The sequence below is a fragment of the Coregonus clupeaformis genome, unplaced genomic scaffold (assembly GCF_020615455.1).
Source record: "Coregonus clupeaformis isolate EN_2021a unplaced genomic scaffold, ASM2061545v1 scaf0552, whole genome shotgun sequence".
In the NCBI taxonomy this organism is placed as follows: domain Eukaryota; kingdom Metazoa; phylum Chordata; class Actinopteri; order Salmoniformes; family Salmonidae; genus Coregonus; species Coregonus clupeaformis.
The window spans coordinates 108,302-128,313 of NW_025534007.1; the positions used below are offsets into that span (position 1 = coordinate 108,302).

The 20,012-nt window shown below is 46.1% G+C and overlaps 1 protein-coding gene across 1 annotated transcript; it reads left to right on the forward strand.

The window, feature by feature from the left end:
• Positions 1-16: 16 nt before the first annotated feature.
• On the forward strand, positions 17-14,778 carry fth1b (ferritin, heavy polypeptide 1b). Its single transcript, XM_041836879.2, has 5 exons — positions 17-112; positions 3,121-3,226; positions 11,703-11,849; positions 13,898-14,023; positions 14,399-14,778. The coding sequence occupies exons 2-5, from the start codon at positions 3,125-3,127 to the stop codon at positions 14,549-14,551; spliced, it is 528 nt and encodes a 175-aa protein (XP_041692813.1). The 5' UTR covers positions 17-112; positions 3,121-3,124; the 3' UTR covers positions 14,552-14,778.
• Positions 14,779-20,012: the final 5,234 nt, after the last annotated feature.

A 20,012-nucleotide genomic window follows, 5' to 3' on the forward strand; every position in this document is an offset into this window, starting at 1 on the left:
GAAAGGTACGCTGACTAGTACGTGATGACGTGTTCCGTCAGAAACAACTGTCACCCAGTCAACGACACAGCTTTGGACGGAGTCTACTAGCAAGCTTTCTTACAACTCAGAGGTAGCTTACCTGGTTTATACTGTCTAAAATACGTTGTTCGATAATGTTATTACCTGGCTATATTCGTTGCGTTATTTGTTGATGACCCACGTTTGCACCTCTGCTACTAGATAGCGGCGTTACGGTAGCTAACGTTACCTGTTAGCAACAATAACCTTGAACTTGTAAGGGCGCCTTGTCATGATGAGGCAAAAAAACAGTCGCTAACTAACGTTCTTAACATCGTTATTATTAGCTAACGTTGCACGCTCGTAATCTTTAAAACGCCTAGCTTCCACTCGTAGAACAGCTAGCTACATTTTACATTTTAGTCATTTAGCAGACGCTCTTATCCAGAGCGACTTACAGTTAGTGAGTGCATACATTTTTCATACTGGCCCCCCGTGGGAATCGAACCCACAACCCAGGCGTTGCAAGCGTCATGCTCTACCAACTGAGCTACAGGAGGGCGTCGTTAAATGACTGTAAGTCGCTTTGGATAAAAGCGTCTGCTAAATGGCATATTATTATTATGTTTTTTTTGCCCTCCCGCGTCACTTTATAGACTAGATCTTGGCTAAACATAGAATCTCTCTGTGACCGCTGATAACTTAAGAACAAAGTTGACTACAAATACACTTCATGGCCAAAAGTATGTGGACACCTGCTCGTCAAACATCTCATTCCAAAATCATGGGCATTAATATGGAGTTGGTTCCCCCCCTTTGCTGCTATAACAGCCTCCACTCTCCTGGGAAGGCTTTCCACTAGATGTTGGAACATTGCTGCAGGGACTTGCTTCCTTTCAGCCACAAGATCACTGGTGTTGGGTGATTAGGCCTGGCGCACAGTATAGAGATATTTTATAAGGCAAATGTTGGGAAGTGCTAAAAGGTAAAATATTGTAAACATGGTTGATACTTTGTAATCCAGATGCTCAAATAAGGAATATAGCCAATGTGGTGTGTAGCCATGCCTTAATGTATGTATGGGTATTATTTTAAAGAAAGGGTCTGCCACCAATATAATGAGATAAGGAAAAGAGGCCTCATATGGAAAAGCGCCCATGGCCTATTGGAGTTAACCACATGTGACATCTGGACGTTGAAAGATAAGGGTAGAGTGGCACTAAAATAAGTTAATCATTTGCCCTAAGGGGAGTAACTGTATATGCTATGTAAGCATGATTGTGTATTTGTATAAAAAGAGATCTTTGAGCCAAGGAGAGCAGGTGCTCCATGGAGGGGCTCGGCTTTGTTACGCAAATAATAACGTCACATTTTTGGATTCACAAGCTCCAGTTTCTTGAGAGATATTTTTGAGTTGACTACTTTTGAGTCAGATATTTCTACGACAGCAGTCGGTGTTCCAATTCATACCAAAGGTGTTCGATGGGGTTGAGGTCAGGGCTCTGTGCAGGCCAGTCAAGTTCTTCCACACCGATCTCAACAAACCATTTCTGTATGGACATCGCTTTGTGCACCGGGGGCATTGTCATGCTGAAACATGAAAGGGCCTTCCCCAAACTGTTGCCACAAAGTTGGAAGCACAGAATCGTCTAGAATGTCATTGTATGCTGTAGCGTTAAGATTTCCCTTCACTGGAACTAAGGGGCCTAGCCCGAACCATGAAAACCAGCCCCAGACCACTATTCCTCCTCCAGCAAACTTTACAGTTGGCACTATGCATTGGGGCAGGTAGCGTTCTCCTGGCATCCGCCAAACCCAGATTTGTCCGTTGGACTGCAAGATGGTGAAGCGGGATTCATCACTCCAGAGAATGCGTTTCCACTGCTCCAGAGTCCAATGGCGGCGAGCTTTACACCACTCCAGCCGATGCTTGGCATTGCGCATGGTGATCTTAGGCCTGTGTGCAGCTACTCGGCCATGGAAACCCATTTCATGAAGCTCCCGACAAACAGTTATTGTGTTGACGTTGCTTCCAGAGGCAGTTTGGAACTCGGTAGTAAGTGTTGCAACCGAGGACAGACGATTTTTACGCGCTACGCGCTTCAGCACTCAGCGGTCCCGTTCTGTGAGCTTGTGTGGCCGACCACTTCGTGGCTGAGCCGTTGTTGCTCCTAGACGTTTCCGCTTCACAATAACAGCACTTAGAGTTGACCGGGGCAGCTCTAGCAGGGCAGAAATTTGACCAACTGACTTGTTGGAAAGGTGGCATCTTTTGACAGTGCCACGTTGAAAGTCACTGAGCTCTTCAGTACGGGCCATTCTACTGCCAATGTTTGTCTATGGAGATTGCATGGCTGTGTGCTTGATTTTATACACCTGTCAGCAACGGGTGTGGCTGAATCCACTCATTTGAAGGGGTGTCCACATACCTTTTGTATGTCTTTGCAATTGATACAAATAAGCGACGTATAAAGATATGATTCAAATGAAAACCGAGATGGCTGCATTAAAATACAATAAACTGCAGGCTAATAGGCCTATTTCAATCATATTAAAATACATTTAATGTTCAATCAATTGAGTTCTGTTTTGCTACAGGCTACTGACTGTCTGTCATTTGTCTCAATTTATTTTAGTGATGTGTAGCCCAACGTGCACAATGATTTAGTGCATTTCTATTGGGTTAAGGATTAGAACAAGCCGCCTCAATATTTGTCATCAGTATTGTGAAATAAATCTAATGTTAAGGTAAAGATTTTAATGGAGAAAGCTGATCTGAGAGCAGCGCTCCCTTCCTTTCAACCCTAACAGTATGGACACATGCTCCAACGGTGCACTTAGTGACCGTTCTCTCTGCGTGGTGTTTTGGGAAACGCATGTTGCATCTTCGGCCGTTGTAGGAAAGATGCTTTGTTAAAACACTTGTGAGCCTAAGTTCCATTGCTATGGGGAAATAAGGCCCTGATCTAGCCAGTTAATTGGCAATGGGGATGACTTGCACTTGATTATTAGCAGTTGTGTTGTTCACTCTTCCTCTGTGTGCACTGTGCAGAACACGTTGTCCAAGGCACCAAGCTAAAGACTAAACATCTGTCTGCCTGACTCTGTCTCTCTTTCCAGAACCATGACATCCCAGGTGCGACAGAACTTCCACCAGGACTGTGAGGCTGCAATCAACAGGCAGATCAACCTGGAACTGTATGCCTCTTATGTATACCTGTCTATGGTAAGACCAATAGATGGCCACCAGCTGGACCGTTACCTGTCTATAATACGACCAATAGTTGGCCACCAGCTGGACCGTTACCTGTCTATGGTAAGACCAATAGTTGGCCACCAGCTGGACCGTTACCTGTCTATGGTACGACCAATAGTTGGCCACCAGCTGGACCGTTACCTGTCTATGGTACGACCAATAGTTGGCCACCAGCTGGACCGTTACCTGTCTATGGTAAGACCAATAGTTGGCCACCAGCTGGACCGTTACCTGTCTATGGTACGACCAATAGTTGGCCACCAGCTGGACCGTTACCTGTCTATGGTACGACCAATAGTTGGCCACCAGCTGGACCGTTACCTGTCTATGGTACGACCAATAGTTGGCCACCAGCTGGACCGTTACCTGTCTATGGTACGACCAATAGTTGGCCACCAGCTGGACCGTTACCTGTCTATGGTAAGACCAATAGTTGGCCACCAGCTGGACCGTTACCTGTCTATGGTACGACCAATAGTTGGCCACCAGCTGGACCGTTACCTGTCTATGGTACGACCAATAGTTGGCCACCAGCTGGACCGTTACCTGTCTATGGTAAGACCAATAGTTGGCCACCAGCTGGACCGTTACCTGTCTATGGTACGACCAATAGTTGGCCACCAGCTGGACCGTTACCTGTCTATGGTACGACCAATAGTTGGCCACCAGCTGGACCGTTACCTGTCTGTAGTACGACCAATAGTTGGCCACCAGCTGGACCGTTACCTGTCTATGGTACGACCAATAGTTGGCCACCAGCTGGACCGTTACCTGTCTATGGTACGACCAATAGTTGGCCACCAGCTGGACCGTTACCTGTCTATAATACGACCAATAGATGGCCACCAGCTGGACCGTTACCTGTCTATAATACAACCAATAGTTGGCCACCAGCTGGACCGTTACCTGTCTATGGTAAGACCAATAGTTGGCCACCAGCTGGACCGTTACCTGTCTATGGTACGACCAATAGTTGGCCACCAGCTGGACCGTTACCTGTCTATGGTACGACCAATAGTTGGCCACCAGCTGGACCGTTACCTGTCTATGGTACGACCAATAGTTGGCCACCAGCTGGACCGTTACCTGTCTATGGTACGACCAATAGTTGGCCACCAGCTGGACCGTTACCTGTCTATGGTAAGACCAATAGTTGGCCACCAGCTGGACCGTTACCTGTCTATGGTACGACCAATAGTTGGCCACCAGCTGGACCGTTACCTGTCTATGGTACGACCAATAGTTGGCCACCAGCTGGACCGTTACCTGTCTATGGTAAGACCAATAGTTGGCCACCAGCTGGACCGTTACCTGTCTATGGTACGACCAATAGTTGGCCACCAGCTGGACCGTTACCTGTCTATGGTACGACCAATAGTTGGCCACCAGCTGGACCGTTACCTGTCTATGGTACGACCAATAGTTGGCCACCAGCTGGACCGTTACCTGTCTATGGTACGACCAATAGTTGGCCACCAGCTGGACCGTTACCTGTCTATGGTACGACCAATAGTTGGCCACCAGCTGGACCGTTACCTGTCTATAATACGACCAATAGATGGCCACCAGCTGGACCGTTACCTGTCTATAATACGACCAATAGTTGGCCACCAGCTGGACCGTTACCTGTCTATGGTAAGACCAATAGATGGCCACCAGCTGGACCGTTACCTGTCTATAATACGACCAATAGTTGGCCACCAGCTGGACCGTTACCTGACTATAGTACGACCAATAGTTGGCCACCAGTTGGACCGTTACCTGTCTATGGTACGACCAATAGTTGGCCACCAGCTGGACCGTTACCTGTCTATAATACGACCAATAGTTGGCCACCAGCTGGACCGTTACCTGTCTATGGTACGACCAATAGTTGGCCACCAGCTGGACCGTTACCTGTCTATGATACGACCAATAGTTGGCCACCAGCTGGACCGTTACCTGTCTATGGTAAGACCAATAGTTGGCCGCCAGCTGGACCGTTACCTGTCTATGGTACGACCAATAGTTGGCCACCAGCTGGACCGTTACCTGTCTATGGTACGACCAATAGTTGGCCACCAGCTGGACCGTTACCTGTCTATGGTACGACCAATAGTTGGCCACCAGCTGGACCGTTACCTGTCTATGGTACGACCAATAGTTGGCCACCAGCTGGACCGTTACCTGTCTATGGTACGACCAATAGTTGGCCACCAGCTGGACCGTTACCTGTCTATGGTACGACCAATAGTTGGCCACCAGCTGGACCGTTACCTGTCTATGGTACGACCAATAGTTGGCCACCAGTTGGACCGTTACCTGTCTGTAAATACGACCAATAGTTGGCCACCAGCTGGACCGTTACCTGTCTATGATACGACCAATAGTTGGCCACCAGCTGGACCGTTACCTGTCTATGGTAAGACCAATAGTTGGCCGCCAGCTGGACCGTTACCTGTCTATGGTACGACCAATAGTTGGCCACCAGCTGGACCGTTACCTGTCTATGGTACGACCAATAGTTGGCCACCAGCTGGACCGTTACCTGTCTATGGTACGCACCAATAGTTGGCCACCAGCTGGACCGTTACCTGTCTATGGTACGACCAATAGTTGGCCACCAGCTGGACCGTTACCTGTCTATGGTACGACCAATAGTTGGCCACCAGCTGGACCGTTACCTGTCTATGGTACGACCAATAGTTGGCCACCAGCTGGACCGTTACCTGTCTATGGTACGACCAATAGCTGGCCACCAGCTGGACCGTTACCTGTCTATGGTACGACCAATAGTTGGCCACCAGTTGGACCGTTACCTGTCTATGGTACGACCAATAGTTGGCCACCAGCTGGACCGTTACCTGTCTATGGTACGACCAATAGTTGGCCACCAGCTGGACCGTTACCTGTCTATGGTACGACCAATAGTTGGCCACCAGCTGGACCGTTACCTGTCTATGGTACGACCAATAGTTGGCCACCAGTTGGACCGTTACCTGTCTATGGTACGACCAATAGTTGGCATCCAGTTGGACCGTTACCTGTCTATGGTACGACCAATAGTTGGCCACCAGCTGGACCGTTACCTGTCTATGGTACGACCAATAGTTGGCCACCAGCTGGACCGTTACCTGTCTATAATACGACCAATAGTTGGCCACCAGCTGGACCGTTACCTGTCTATGGTACGACCAATAGTTGGCCACCAGCTGGACCGTTACCTGTCTATGGTACGACCAATAGTTGGCCACCAGCTGGACCGTTACCTGTCTATGGTATCGACCAATAGTTGGCCACCAGCTGGACCGTTACCTGTCTATGGTACGACCAATAGTTGGCCACCAGCTGGACCGTTACCTGTCTATGGTACGACCAATAGTTGGCCACCAGCTGGACCGTTACCTGTCTATGGTACGACCAATAGTTGGCTACCAGCTGGACCGTTACCTGTCTATGGTACGACCAATAGTTGGCCACCAGCTGGACCGTTACCTGTCTATGGTACGACCAATAGTTGGCCACCAGCTGGACCGTTACCTGTCTATGGTACGACCAATAGTTGGCCACCAGCTGGACCGTTACCTGTCTATGGTACGACCAATAGTTGGCCACCAGCTGGACCGTTACCTGTCTATGGTACGACCAATAGTTGGCCACCAGCTGGACCGTTACCTGTCTATGGTACGACCAATAGTTGGCCACCAGCTGGACCGTTACCTGTCTATGGTACGACCAATAGTTGGCCACCAGCTGGACCGTTACCTGTCTATGGTACGACCAATAGTTGGCCACCAGCTGGACCGTTACCTGTCTATGGTAAGACCAATAGTTGGCCACCAGCTGGACCGTTACCTGTCTATGGTGCAACCAATAGTTGGCCACCAGCTGGACCGTTACCTGTCTATGGTACGACCAATAGTTGGCCACCAGCTGGACCGTTACCTGTCTATGGTACGACCAATAGTTGGCCACCAGCTGGACCGTTACCTGTCTATGGTAAGACCAATAGTTGGCCACCAGCTGGACCGTTACCTGTCTATGGTACGCACCAATAGTTGGCCACCAGCTGGACCGTTACCTGTCTATGGTACGACCAATAGTTGGCCACCAGCTGGACCGTTACCTGTCTATGGTATCGACCAATAGTTGGCCACCAGCTGGACCGTTACCTGTCTATGGTACGACCAATAGTTGGCCACCAGCTGGACCGTTACCTGTCTATGGTACGACCAATAGTTGGCCACCAGCTGGACCGTTACCTGTCTATGGTACGACCAATAGTTGGCCACCAGCTGGACCGTTACCTGTCTATGGTAACGACCAATAGTTGGCCACCAGCTGGACCGTTACCTGTCTATGGTACGACCAATAGTTGGCCACCAGCTGGACCGTTACCTGTCTATGGTAAGACCAATAGTTGGCCACCAGCTGGACCGTTACCTGTCTATGGTATCGACCAATAGTTGGCCACCAGCTGGACCGTTACCTGTCTATAATACGACCAATAGTTGGCCACCAGCTGGACCGTTACCTGTCTATGGTACGACCAATAGTTGGCCACCAGCTGGACCGTTACCTGTCTATAATACGACCAATAGTTGGCCACCAGCTGGACCGTTACCTGTCTATGGTACGACCAATAGTTGGCCACCAGCTGGACCGTTACCTGTCTATGGTAAGACCAATAGTTGGCCACCAGCTGGACCGTTACCTGTCTATGGTAAGACCAATAGATGGCCACCAGCTGGACCGTTACCTGTCTATGGTATGACCAATAGTTGGCCACCAGCTGGACCGTTACCTGTCTATGGTACGACCAATAGTTGGCCACCAGCTGGACCGTTACCTGTCTATGGTAAGACCAATAGTTGGCCACCAGCTGGACCGTTACCTGTCTATGGTAAGACCAATAGATGGCCACCAGCTGGACCGTTACCTGTCTATGGTACGACCAATAGTTGGCCACCAGCTGGACCGTTACCTGTCTATGGTACGACCAATAGTTGGCCACCAGCTGGACCGTTACCTGTCTATGGTACGACCAATAGTTGGCCACCAGCTGGACCGTTACCTGTCTATAATACGACCAATAGTTGGCCACCAGCTGGACCGTTACCTGTCTATGGTAAGACCAATAGTTGGCCGCCAGCTGGACCGTTACCTGTCTATGGTACGACCAATAGTTGGCCACCAGCTGGACCGTTACCTGTCTATGGTACGACCAATAGTTGGCCACCAGCTGGACCGTTACCTGTCTATGGTACGACCAATAGTTGGCCACCAGCTGGACCGTTACCTGTCTATGGTACGACCAATAGTTGGCCACCAGCTGGACCGTTACCTGTCTATGGTACGACCAATAGTTGGCCACCAGCTGGACCGTTACCTGTCTATGGTACGACCAATAGTTGGCCACCAGCTGGACCGTTACCTGTCTATGGTACGACCAATAGTTGGCCACCAGCTGGACCGTTACCTGTCTATGGTACGACCAATAGTTGGCCACCAGCTGGACCGTTACCTGTCTATGGTACGACCAATAGTTGGCCACCAGTTGGACCGTTACCTGTCTATGGTACGACCAATAGATGGCCACCAGCTGGACCGTTACCTGTCTATGGTACGACCAATAGTTGGCCACCAGCTGGACCGTTACCTGTCTATGGTACGACCAATAGTTGGCCACCAGCTGGACCGTTACCTGTCTATGGTACGACCAATAGTTGGCCACCAGCTGGACCGTTACCTGTCTATGGTACGACCAATAGTTGGCCACCAGCTGGACCGTTACCTGTCTATGGTACGACCAATAGTTGGCCACCAGCTGGACCGTTACCTGTCTATGGTAAAACATATAGAGCTGTATGTCTCTCATAATTAATATATTTACAGTACCAGTCAAAAGTTTTAGAACACCTACTCATTCAAGGGTTTTTCTTTATTTTTGCTATTTTCTACATTGTATAATAATAATAATAATAATAATAATAATAGTGAAGACATCAACACTATGAAATATCACATATGGAATCATGTAGTAACCAAAAAAGTGTTAAACAAATAAAAATACATTTTATATTTGAGATTCTTCAAATAGCCACCCTTTGCCTTGATGACAGCTTTGCACACTCTTGGCATTCTCTCAACCAGCTTCATGGGGTAGTCACCTGGAATGCGTTTCAATTAACAGGTGTGCCTTCTTAAAAGTTAATTTGTGGAATTTATTTCCTTCTTAATGCGTTTGAGCCAATCAGTTGTGTTTTGATAAGGTAGGTGTGGTATACAGAAGATAGCCCTATTTGGTAAAGGACCGAGTCCATATTATGGAAAGAACAGCTCAAATAAGCAAAGAGAAACAACAGTCCATCATTACTTTAAGACATGAAGGTCAGTCAATACGGAAAATGTGAAGAACTTTGAACGTTTCTTCAAGTGCAGTCTCAAAGACCATCAAGCGCTATGATGAAACTGGCTCTCATGAGGACTGCCACAGGAATGGAAGACCCAGAGTTACCTCTGCTGCAGTGGATAAGTTCATTAGAGTTACCAGCCTCAGAAATTGCAGCCCAAATAAATGCTTCACAGAGTTCAAGTAACAGACACATCGCAACATCAACTGTTCAGAGGAGACTGTGTGAATCAGGCCTTCATGGTCGAATTGCTGCAAAGAAACCAATACTAAGGGACACCAATAAGAAGAAGAGACTTGCTTGGGCCAAGAAACACGAGTAATGGACTTTTACACGAGTAAAAGACAAATTTGTCCTTTGGTCTGGAGTCCAAATTGGAGATTTTTGGTTCCAACCGCCGTGTCTTTGTGAGACGTGGTGTGGGTGAACGGATGATCTCCGCATGTGTGGTTCCCACCGTAAAGCATGGAAGAGGAGGTGTGATGATGTGGGGGTGCTTTGCTGGTGACACTGTCTGTGATTTATTTAGAATTCACGGCACACTTAACCAGCATGGCTACCACAGAAATCTGCAGCGACACTCCATCCCATCTGGTTTGGGCTTAGTGGGACTATCATTTGTTTTTACACAGGACAATGACCCAACACACCTCCAGGCTATGTAAGGGCTATTTTACCAAGAAGGACATTTTACATTTTAGTCGTGTTTCTTGGTCCAAGCAGGTCTCTTCTTCTTATTGGTGGCCTTTAGTAGTGGTTTCTTTGCAGCAATTTGACCATGAATGCCTGATTCACACAGTCCCCTTTGAACAGTTGATGTTGAGATGTGTCTGTGACTTGAACTCTGTGAAGCATTTATTTGGGCTGCAATTTCTGAGGCTGGTAACTCTAATGAACTTATCCTCTGCAGCAGAGGTAACTCTGTCCTGGCCTCCTGTAGCTCAGTTGGTAGAGCATGGCGCTTGCAACGCCAGGGTTGTGGGTTCGTTTCCCACGGGGGGCCAGTATGAAAAATGTATGCACTCACTTAACTGTAAGTCGCTCTGGATAAGAGTGTCTGCTAAATGACTAAAATGTAAATGTAAATGTAGTCATTTAGCAGACGCTCTTATCCAGAGCGACTTACAGTTAGTAAGTGCATACATTTTCATACTGGCCCCCCGTGGGAATTGAACCCACAACCCTGGCATTGCAAACGCCATGCTCTACCAACTGAGCTACACGGGGCCTGGAGAGTGATGGAGTGCTGCATCAGATGACCTGGTCTCCACAATCGCCCGACCTCAACCCAATTGAGATGGTTTGGGATGAGTCGGACCGCAGAGTGAAGGAAAAGCAGCCAACAAGTGCTCAGCATATGTGGGAACTCCTTCAATACTGTTGGAAAAGCATTCCAGGTGAAGCTGGTTGAGAGAATGCCAAGAGTGTGCAAAGCTGTCATCAAGGCAAAGGGTGGCTATTTTGAAGAATCTGAAATAGAAAATATATTTTGATTTTCTTTAGCACTTTTTTGGTTACTACATGAGTCCATATGTGTTATTTCATAGTTTTGATGTCTTCACTATTATTCTACAATGTAGAAAATAGTTAAAAAAAAAAAGAAAAACCCTGAAATGAGTAGGTGTTCTAAAACTTTTGACCGGTAGTGTATGTCTGTGTTATGTAAACACAGTGAATATTGCTATACATAATAATAATAATAATAATATGCCATTTAGCAGACGCTTTTATCCAAAGCGACTTACAGTCATGTGTGCATACATTTTTACGTATGGGGTGGTCCCGGGGAAGGCATTGCTGTGTCTTCCCTGTACCTGAATAGAGCCAAGAGAGGATGGGTTCAATTTGGGATGGGATCCCAAGTCGAATGAGGAATCGATCAATTCTCATGTTCGGTCTTTAACTCATCTCTCCCTGTGCTAGAGATTCAAAGGAATTTAGACAGAGCTATTTCTAATAACTATCTAGTTGTAGAGAACATTTCATACAGGCTCAACGTTCGGCAGGATGACCCGTTAGTGACACCTCCACCTTTCTCTTGTACGTGTTTCTAGGGGTACTACTTTGACAGAGACGACAAATCCCTGCCCAACTTTTCCAAGTTCTTCCTGACTCAGTCCAAGGAGGAGAAGGAGCATGCTGAGAAACTGATGAGTAAACAGAACCAGAGAGGAGGACGTATCTTCCTCCAGGACATCAGGGTATAACACACACACACAGTACCAGAGAGGAGGACGTATCTTCCTCCAGGACATCAGGGTATAACACACACACACAGAACCAGAGAGGCGTACGTATCTTCCTCCAGGATATCAGGGTATAACACACACACACAGAACCAGAGAGGAGGACGTATCTTCCTCCAGGACATCAGGGTATAACACACACACACAGTACCAGAGAGGAGGACGTATCTTCCTCCAGGACATCAGGGTATAACACACACACACAGAACCAGAGAGGAGGACGTATCTTCCTCCAGGACATCAGGGTATAACACACACACACACAGAACCAGAGAGGAGGACGTATCTTCCTCCAGGACATCAGGGTATAACACACACATGGGCATGGGCAAGTTGCAGCGGAGGGTGCAGAGCTGGTGGCCGGGGTAGCCAGGTGGAAAGCATGGCCAGCCGTAGCAAAATGCTTATTGAAATTCTCGATTATCGTAGATTTATCAGTGGTGACAGTGTTTCCTAGCCTCAGTGCAGTGGGCAGCTGGGAGGAAGTGCTCTTATTCTCTATGGACTTTACAGTGTCCCAGAACTTTTTGGAGTTAGTGCTACAGGATCCACATTTCTGTTTGAAAAAGCTAGCCTTTGCTTTCCTAACTGATTGTGTATATTGGTTCCTGACTTCCCTGAAAAGTTGCATATCGCGGGGGCTGTTCGATGCTAATGCAGTATGCCACAGGATGTTTTTGTGCTGGTCAAGGGCAGTCAAGTCTGGGGTGAACCAGGGGCTATATCTGTTCTTAGTTCTGAATTTTTTGAATGGGGCATGCTTATTTAAGATGGAGAGGAAAGCACTTTTGAAGAACATCCAGGCATCCTCTACTGACGGAATGAGGTCAATATCCATCCAGGATACCCAGGCCAGGTCAATTAGAAAGGCCTGCTCGCTAAAGTGTTTTAGGGAGCGTTTGACAGTGATGAGGGGTGGGCGTTTGACCGCGGACCCATTACGGACGCAGGCAATGAGGCAGCGATCGCTGAGATCCTGGTTGAAGACAGCGGAGGTGTATTTAGAGGATAAATTAGTCAGGATGATATCTATGTTTACGGATTTAGGGTTGTACCTGGTAGGTTCCTTGATAATTTGTGTGAGATTGAGGGCATCTAGTTTAGATTGTAGGACGGCCGGGGTGTTAAGCATATCCCAGTTTAGGTCACCAAGCAGTACGAACTCTGAGGATAGATGGGGGGCAAGCAATTCACATATGGTGTCCGGGGCACAACCGGGGGCTGAGGGGGGTCTGTAGCAAGCGGCAACAGTGAGAGACTTATTTCTGGAAAGGTGGATTTTTAGAAGTAGAAGCTCAAACTGTTTGGGCACAGACCTGGATAGTAGATTGCAAAATTTCTGAATTTTTGGTGGCCTTCCTAAGCCAAGATTCAGACACTGCTAGAACATCAGGGTTGGCAGAGTGTGCTAACGCAGTGAATTACTCAAACTTGGGGAGGAGACTTCTGATGTTAACATGCAAGAAACTAAACCTCTAAGCTCCTGGAGGACCTAAAAACCCCACGCAAGGCTTCTGATTATTGACTTCTCATCGGCCTTCAGACTGATTCAATGACTGTTCCTTTTGACTGATCTAAGACTGATCTAAGACTGATTCAATGACTGTTCCTTTTGACTGATCTAAGACTGATTCAATGACTGATCTAAGACTGATTCAATGACTGTTCCTTTTGACTGATCTAAGACTGATTCAATGACTGTTCCTTTTGACTGATCTAAGACTGATTCAATGACTGATCTAAGACTGCAACTGATCTCATTATTTATTTATCTGTTGTGTATATCTGTTGTATGGTTGTCCCTGTTGTTAATGTTGTTTTTATTGTTGAAGCCTGACTGCACAACACATTTCCTAATTGGGACAATAAAGAGTGATTGATTGATTGATTGATTAATTGATTGGTTCAACATATTGCCACAATTGAATGGGCTCTGTCAGTTTGAGGCATATATATATATTCATAATTGTGATCAACTGTTTCTCTGTGTGTGTGTGTGTCAGAAACCCGACCGAGACGAGTGGGGCAGTGGGCTGGAGGCCCTAGAATGTGCCCTGCAGCTGGAGAAGAGTGTCAACCAGTCCCTGCTGGACCTGCACAAAGTAGCCACAGAACACAACGACCCTCACGTGAGTCACACACAGCTCAGCTCATAGGGACAGTTTCCCGGACACCAATTAAGCTTAGTCACGGACTAAAAAGCACTTTCAATTTTCATTGAAGATTGTCTTGTGAGCATGCTTTTTAGCAGGGTTGGGGTCAATTCCATTTCAATAAGTCAATTCAGAAAGTAAACGAAATTCAGATTCCACATTTTCCTCATTGAAGAGAATTGGAATTGAAATTTCAGTGTACTTCCTTAATTGACTGGAATTTAAATGGAACGGACTCCAACCCTGCTGTTTATAGCATTGAGCTTAATCTGGGTCAGGGGAAAACCCATAGTGTCTGTTTTGGAGATTTGATCCTCTTCCTAATGACCGTAACAAAAAACCTTTCCTCAGATGTGTGACTTCATAGAGACCCACTATCTGGATGAGCAGGTCAAGTCTATCAAGGAGTTGAGTGACTGGGTCACCAACCTGCGTCACATGGGGGCCCCGCAGAACGGCATGGCGGAGTACCTCTTTGACAAACACACCCTGGGGAAGGAGTAGCGGCCAAACATCCCCTTATGCCAGGGGTCGTGTTCATTAGTGCACACCGTAGCGAAAAATACATTGAAACAGAAAACTGACATTTCTTATTGGATAAATTCAGATAGTAGTACCTCACAGTTTTCAGTCCGTTTTGTTTACGAATGAACACAACCCATTTTCCCGCCTGCTGGTCAGTTTTGCATGTTTGGTCTGTCCTTACGACTGGTAATCCCCTAGTGCTTAAAGACCAAAATGACCAGAAGCCATTGCTCTATTTACATTACTGCTCTAGATTTACTGGCCGCCATTCTATGGTTTCACTACATGATATATATATATATATTTTTTTTGTCATTTAGCAGACGCTCTTATCCAGAGCGACTTACAGTTAGTGAGTGCATACATTTTTCATACTGGCCCCCCGTGTGGGAATCGAACCCACAACCCTGGCGTTGCAAGCGCCATGCTCTACCAACTGAGCTACACGGGGACTGATTTCGTCTGTCTGTGCTATCATGCCAACTCCTTGTCATTCAGTTTGGCTTGACGAAGGCAGCAATGGAGTTTGCAAGAGCACAAACAGATCTGGGAACCAGGCTATATCTTCCCTCTGTTTACCTACATACAGTATGTGTCCGTTACAATTGACATGCGCTGCCAAAATAAAGACTTAACTGGTTCCTAGAAATGCCTCGTAGCTTGGTGGAGTTTAAAAGTGAGACTGGCAGCAGGACCACGTTATAACTCCGTTTTTTTCACTAATGCTTTTCATGTTTAATTTGTGAAGTCAATATCGAGTGATTGTAGGAAAGATGTTAAGTTGAATACCTTTTCCATTATATTATGTCCACACAGTTCATTAATTGGCATTTTAATGGTCTGTGTTCTATCTATGTATGATGATAAATATTTGAATCACTTTGTGTTGACTGTCTGTTTGAATATTAGACGGGTCAGATGTGCATTAAATAAGGCCAAAAATCAGATCCTTTTGAAAGGTTAATATTTATTACAGAACAAACAACCAAAAATAACACTACTACTCCAACTAACTATACACAGTATCATTCAAGGAAAAACAATATATGTACATATATTTTTTTTTTAATCTGTGTTTAAAATAAAGTACTTCATATTCATATGACCACTTGGCAATGTGTTGCACCCTCATAGGGTTGCATAATACTGGTAACTTTTCCCAAATTCCTGAGAATTCTAGATATCCTGGTTAGGGGATTCTGGATTTCTATAAAACCTGGGAATTTGGGGAAAAGTTACTGGAATTTTCTAAACCGTCCTTGTTACAGAGACTTCTAGAACGACACGTTTTGTCCTGTTTCAAAACGTTGATATTGTACTGGGATTTCGTAATGTGTTGTGTCGTGTCAGGCTAATTGATCACAGTTGGAGTAAGCATAGATATAATATAATAATAATAATAATAATAATAATATAATATAATAATAATAATATAGATATGAGGGGATCAGATCAGTAGGTGTGTCCCAAATGGTACCTTATTCCCTAGATAATTATCCTTTTATAGACCTTATTTGAACAGAGTTGCTGGACAAATAAACACCAGTGCAATGTCTACGGCCTTAGACTGCGTAAGAAACGGATATTTATCATATATATGATTGATTGATTACTATATAGTAGAAACTAGGGTTGCATAATTCCGGTAACTTTCCCAAAATTCCCAGGTCACTGGAAAGGTGTCTTCACTGACATTATCAACCTGTCCCCTGACAGAGTCTGTAATACCAACATGTTTCAAGCAGACCACCATAGTCCCTGTGCCCAAGAACACTAAGGTAACCTGCCTAAATGACTACCGACCCGTAGCACTCACGTCTGTAGCCATGAAGTGCTTTGAAAGGCTGGTCATGGCTCCCTCACATCAACACCTTTATTCCAGAAACCCTAGACTCACTCCAATTTGCATATCGCCCCAACAGATCCACAGATGACGCAATCTCTATTGCGCTCCACACTGCCCTTTCCCACCTGGACAAAAGGAAGACCGACGTGAGAATACTGTTAATTGACTACAGCTCAGCGTTCAACACCATAGTGCCCTCAAAGCTCATCACCTAAGCTAAGGACCCTGGGACTGATCACCTTCCTCTGCAAATGGATCCTGGACTTCCTGATGAGCCGCCCCCAGGTGGTGACCCTCACACCCCCCAGTGTGTGCTTAGTCCCCTCCTGTACTCCCTGTTCACCCATGACTGCGTGGCCAAGCACGACTCCAACACCATCATTAAGTTTGCAGACGACACAACGGTGGTAGGCCTGATCACCGACAACGATGAGACAGCCTATAGGGAGGATGTCAGAGACCTGGCAGTGTGGTGGTGCCAGGACAACAACCTCTCCCTCAACATGACCAAGACAAAGGAGCTGATTGTGGACTACACGAAAAGGAGGGCCGAGCACGCCCCCATTCACATCGATGGGGATGTAGTGGAGCGGGTTGAGAGCTTCAAGTTCCTTGGTGTCCACATCACCAACGAACTATCATGGTCCAAACCAGTGGCGGCTCCTGAAAAAATTCTCAGGGGGGTCAATTTTTCTGATGATTTAGGTGACCTACACACATTTTAAAAAAGATATGTCCAGCAACAACATGAAGACAGGGGCAGCATATAAGTCAATACTGATATACACATTACTTGCTTCAAAAAGGCCTCATGGTTGAATTGGAAATATGTGCACCTGAGCAAGCAGGAGCTTTTGATAGAGGCTACTGAAAACATTGATGCAAGTTATTGGTAATAAGAAATTTTTATAGACTTCCATATTCTGCCCTCTTGTATAGATTTGTGAAAATGAACAGTGATAGACATTTTGCCTGAAAAACAGAATTTGAAAATAATTTCTAGAAAAGGTAAACACAGCTATCTGTATGGCTTTGTAAATATGAACAACCATATTCTGGCCAATTGTATAGATTTGTAAAAAAAATTGTTTACTTTTTAAAAATGAAAAATAACTATTTTAAACAACATCAACTGTGAACTGATTTGGGCGTGGTGTGTGTTAAAGAGACAGACAGGGAGGGACAAAGAGAGAGAGAGGCTACATTACTTGTACTGAAACTGTTCTCTTCTCTCTTTCAATGCAGCAAAGCGGTCAATGACTTTCTCATTGAAATCAGGCATGCTGAGGACTAGTTTACTAGTTACTTTTTAGCTTGCTGCATGATCAAATTCAGCTGATGCGCATAGCAATGCACGTAATGGCCTTTCTTGAAATGCTCACGCACCTTTTGCCTTCTCTCGCCTCATCACACTGGCTCCATCGTAAGCTTGCGCAATGAGTTTGACTTTCACGTCGTCGGCAAAAGACCGTTCAGTCTCTCCAAAAGCACACTGGCGATTGAGACTGAGGTTGATTCCGAGATGGGAAGGAACTCAAAAAGCGCTCCTGCACTTTGTGGTTGTCTCTTTGATGTGAACTTCTTTCAAAGAGACAATCGAGTTGCACTGAACGCTATAGCCATCTTGATAGTAGTACGTGAATTGATTGATGCTGCTACCCGCTCTTTTCTTAGTTACGTTCATGGTTACGTTACGTATGACGACGGCGTAAGTGCAAGCCCTCAGAAACCCATAGAGATTGTATTGAAAGCTCTGAAATTTGAAAAAAATAGATTTTACATGGGAGTCTATGACAGACTTCTGGGCGATTTTCAACCTGACTGAAATCGCCCCAAAAGGGGGGCCATTTGAAGCACGACTTTAGCCTGATTGGACATTTAGTGGCAGTGTGGCACTGTGGCAGATCAGACGTCTAGATTACAACACTGATAACTACTGTTGCCGTGATATAATTGATTAGAAAAAAAATCCCTTCCTTTTCCCGTTTGGCAGTGCGTCGCCCATATCGCCCTATTGAACACACCGCCCCTGGTCCAAACACACCAAGACAGTCGTTAAGAGGGCACGACAAAGCCTATTCCCCCTCAGGAGGCTGAAAATATTTGGCATGGGTCATCAGATCCTCAAAAAGTTCTACAGCTGCACCATCGAGAGCATCCTGACTGGTCGCATCACCGCTTGGTATGGCAACTGCTCGGCATCCGACCACAAGGCACTACAGAGGGTAGTGCGTACGGCCCAGAACATCACTGGGGCCAAGCTTCCTGCCATCCAGGACCTCTATACCAGGCGGTGTCAGAGGAAGGCCCCAAAAAAATGGTAAAAGACTCCAGCCACCCTAGTCATAGACTGTTCTCTCTGCTACCGCACGGCAAGCGGTACCGGAGCGCCAAGTCTAGAACCAAAAGACTCCTTAACAGCTTCTACCCCCAAGCCATAATACTGCTGAACAGTTAATCAAATTGCTACCCGGACTATTTACATTGACCCCTTATTTTATTCTTGTTTATTTATTTATCTTCAACAGGCTCGATGTACACTCACTGGACTCTAACCACACACTCTACACTGACACTCCAACACACACACACACACACACACACATACACACACACACACATATACACACACACACTGCTGCTACTCTCTGTTTATTATCTATACATAATGACTTTACCCCTACCTACATGTAAATATTACCTCAATTACCCCGTACCCCTGCACATTGACTCGGTACCGGTACCCCTTGTATATAGCCTCGTTATTGTTATTTTATTCCGTTACTATTTTTCCTTTAGTTTAAACTCTGCATTGTTGGTTAAGGGCTTGTAAAGTAAGCATTTCACGGAAAGGTCTACACCTGTTGTATTCAGTGCATGTGACAAATACAATTTGATTTGTTTTTTTCCAGAAATCCTGGTTGGAAGAATCAGGAGAGAATACGCAGAAATCCTCCAAATGATTTCTGGACATTTTGGGAAAATTACCCGGAATTTGGCAGAAACACACCAGAGATACTGACAGCCGAAGGTACTTAGCACCTCTGACCAGAATTTTAGAAGTCAATCTTTTCTTAAGGGGTTGATGATTGATATAGGGATTCTTCAGTAGTTCAGGTAGGCCTCCAGTACGTAGGCCTCTGAGATTCAGCAAACAAAGGATTCTTTCTTCAGTAGATTTCGTACTGGTTTACTAGCTGGAATAGTATGAAGAAGAAATGTCATATTAGCAACCTCTCCACGGTGTGGGATTCCTATAAACATTTCAGAAGCAGCCTCTAAGCTGGTCTAGTCTTGGATGTCCAGGCTTCGCTCACATTTGGAAGGATGGCCTCGTAAGACTACCACTGGTCAGAAGTGCTGGAACCTTCCAGTCTGAATAAAAGATGTGTGTACTGCGTAGGCCTACACTACTTCTGAACCCTGGGTCTTTCCAATCATCTCCCTCCTTCCTCAGTCCTGCTCCCACCCCCCAGGGGCCTTGTCCAATCATCTCCCTCCTTCCTCAGTCCTGCTCCCACCCCCCAGGGGCCTTGTCCAATCATCTCTTTCTAGTCATGCTCCCACCCACAGGGGTGTCCAATCATCTCCCTC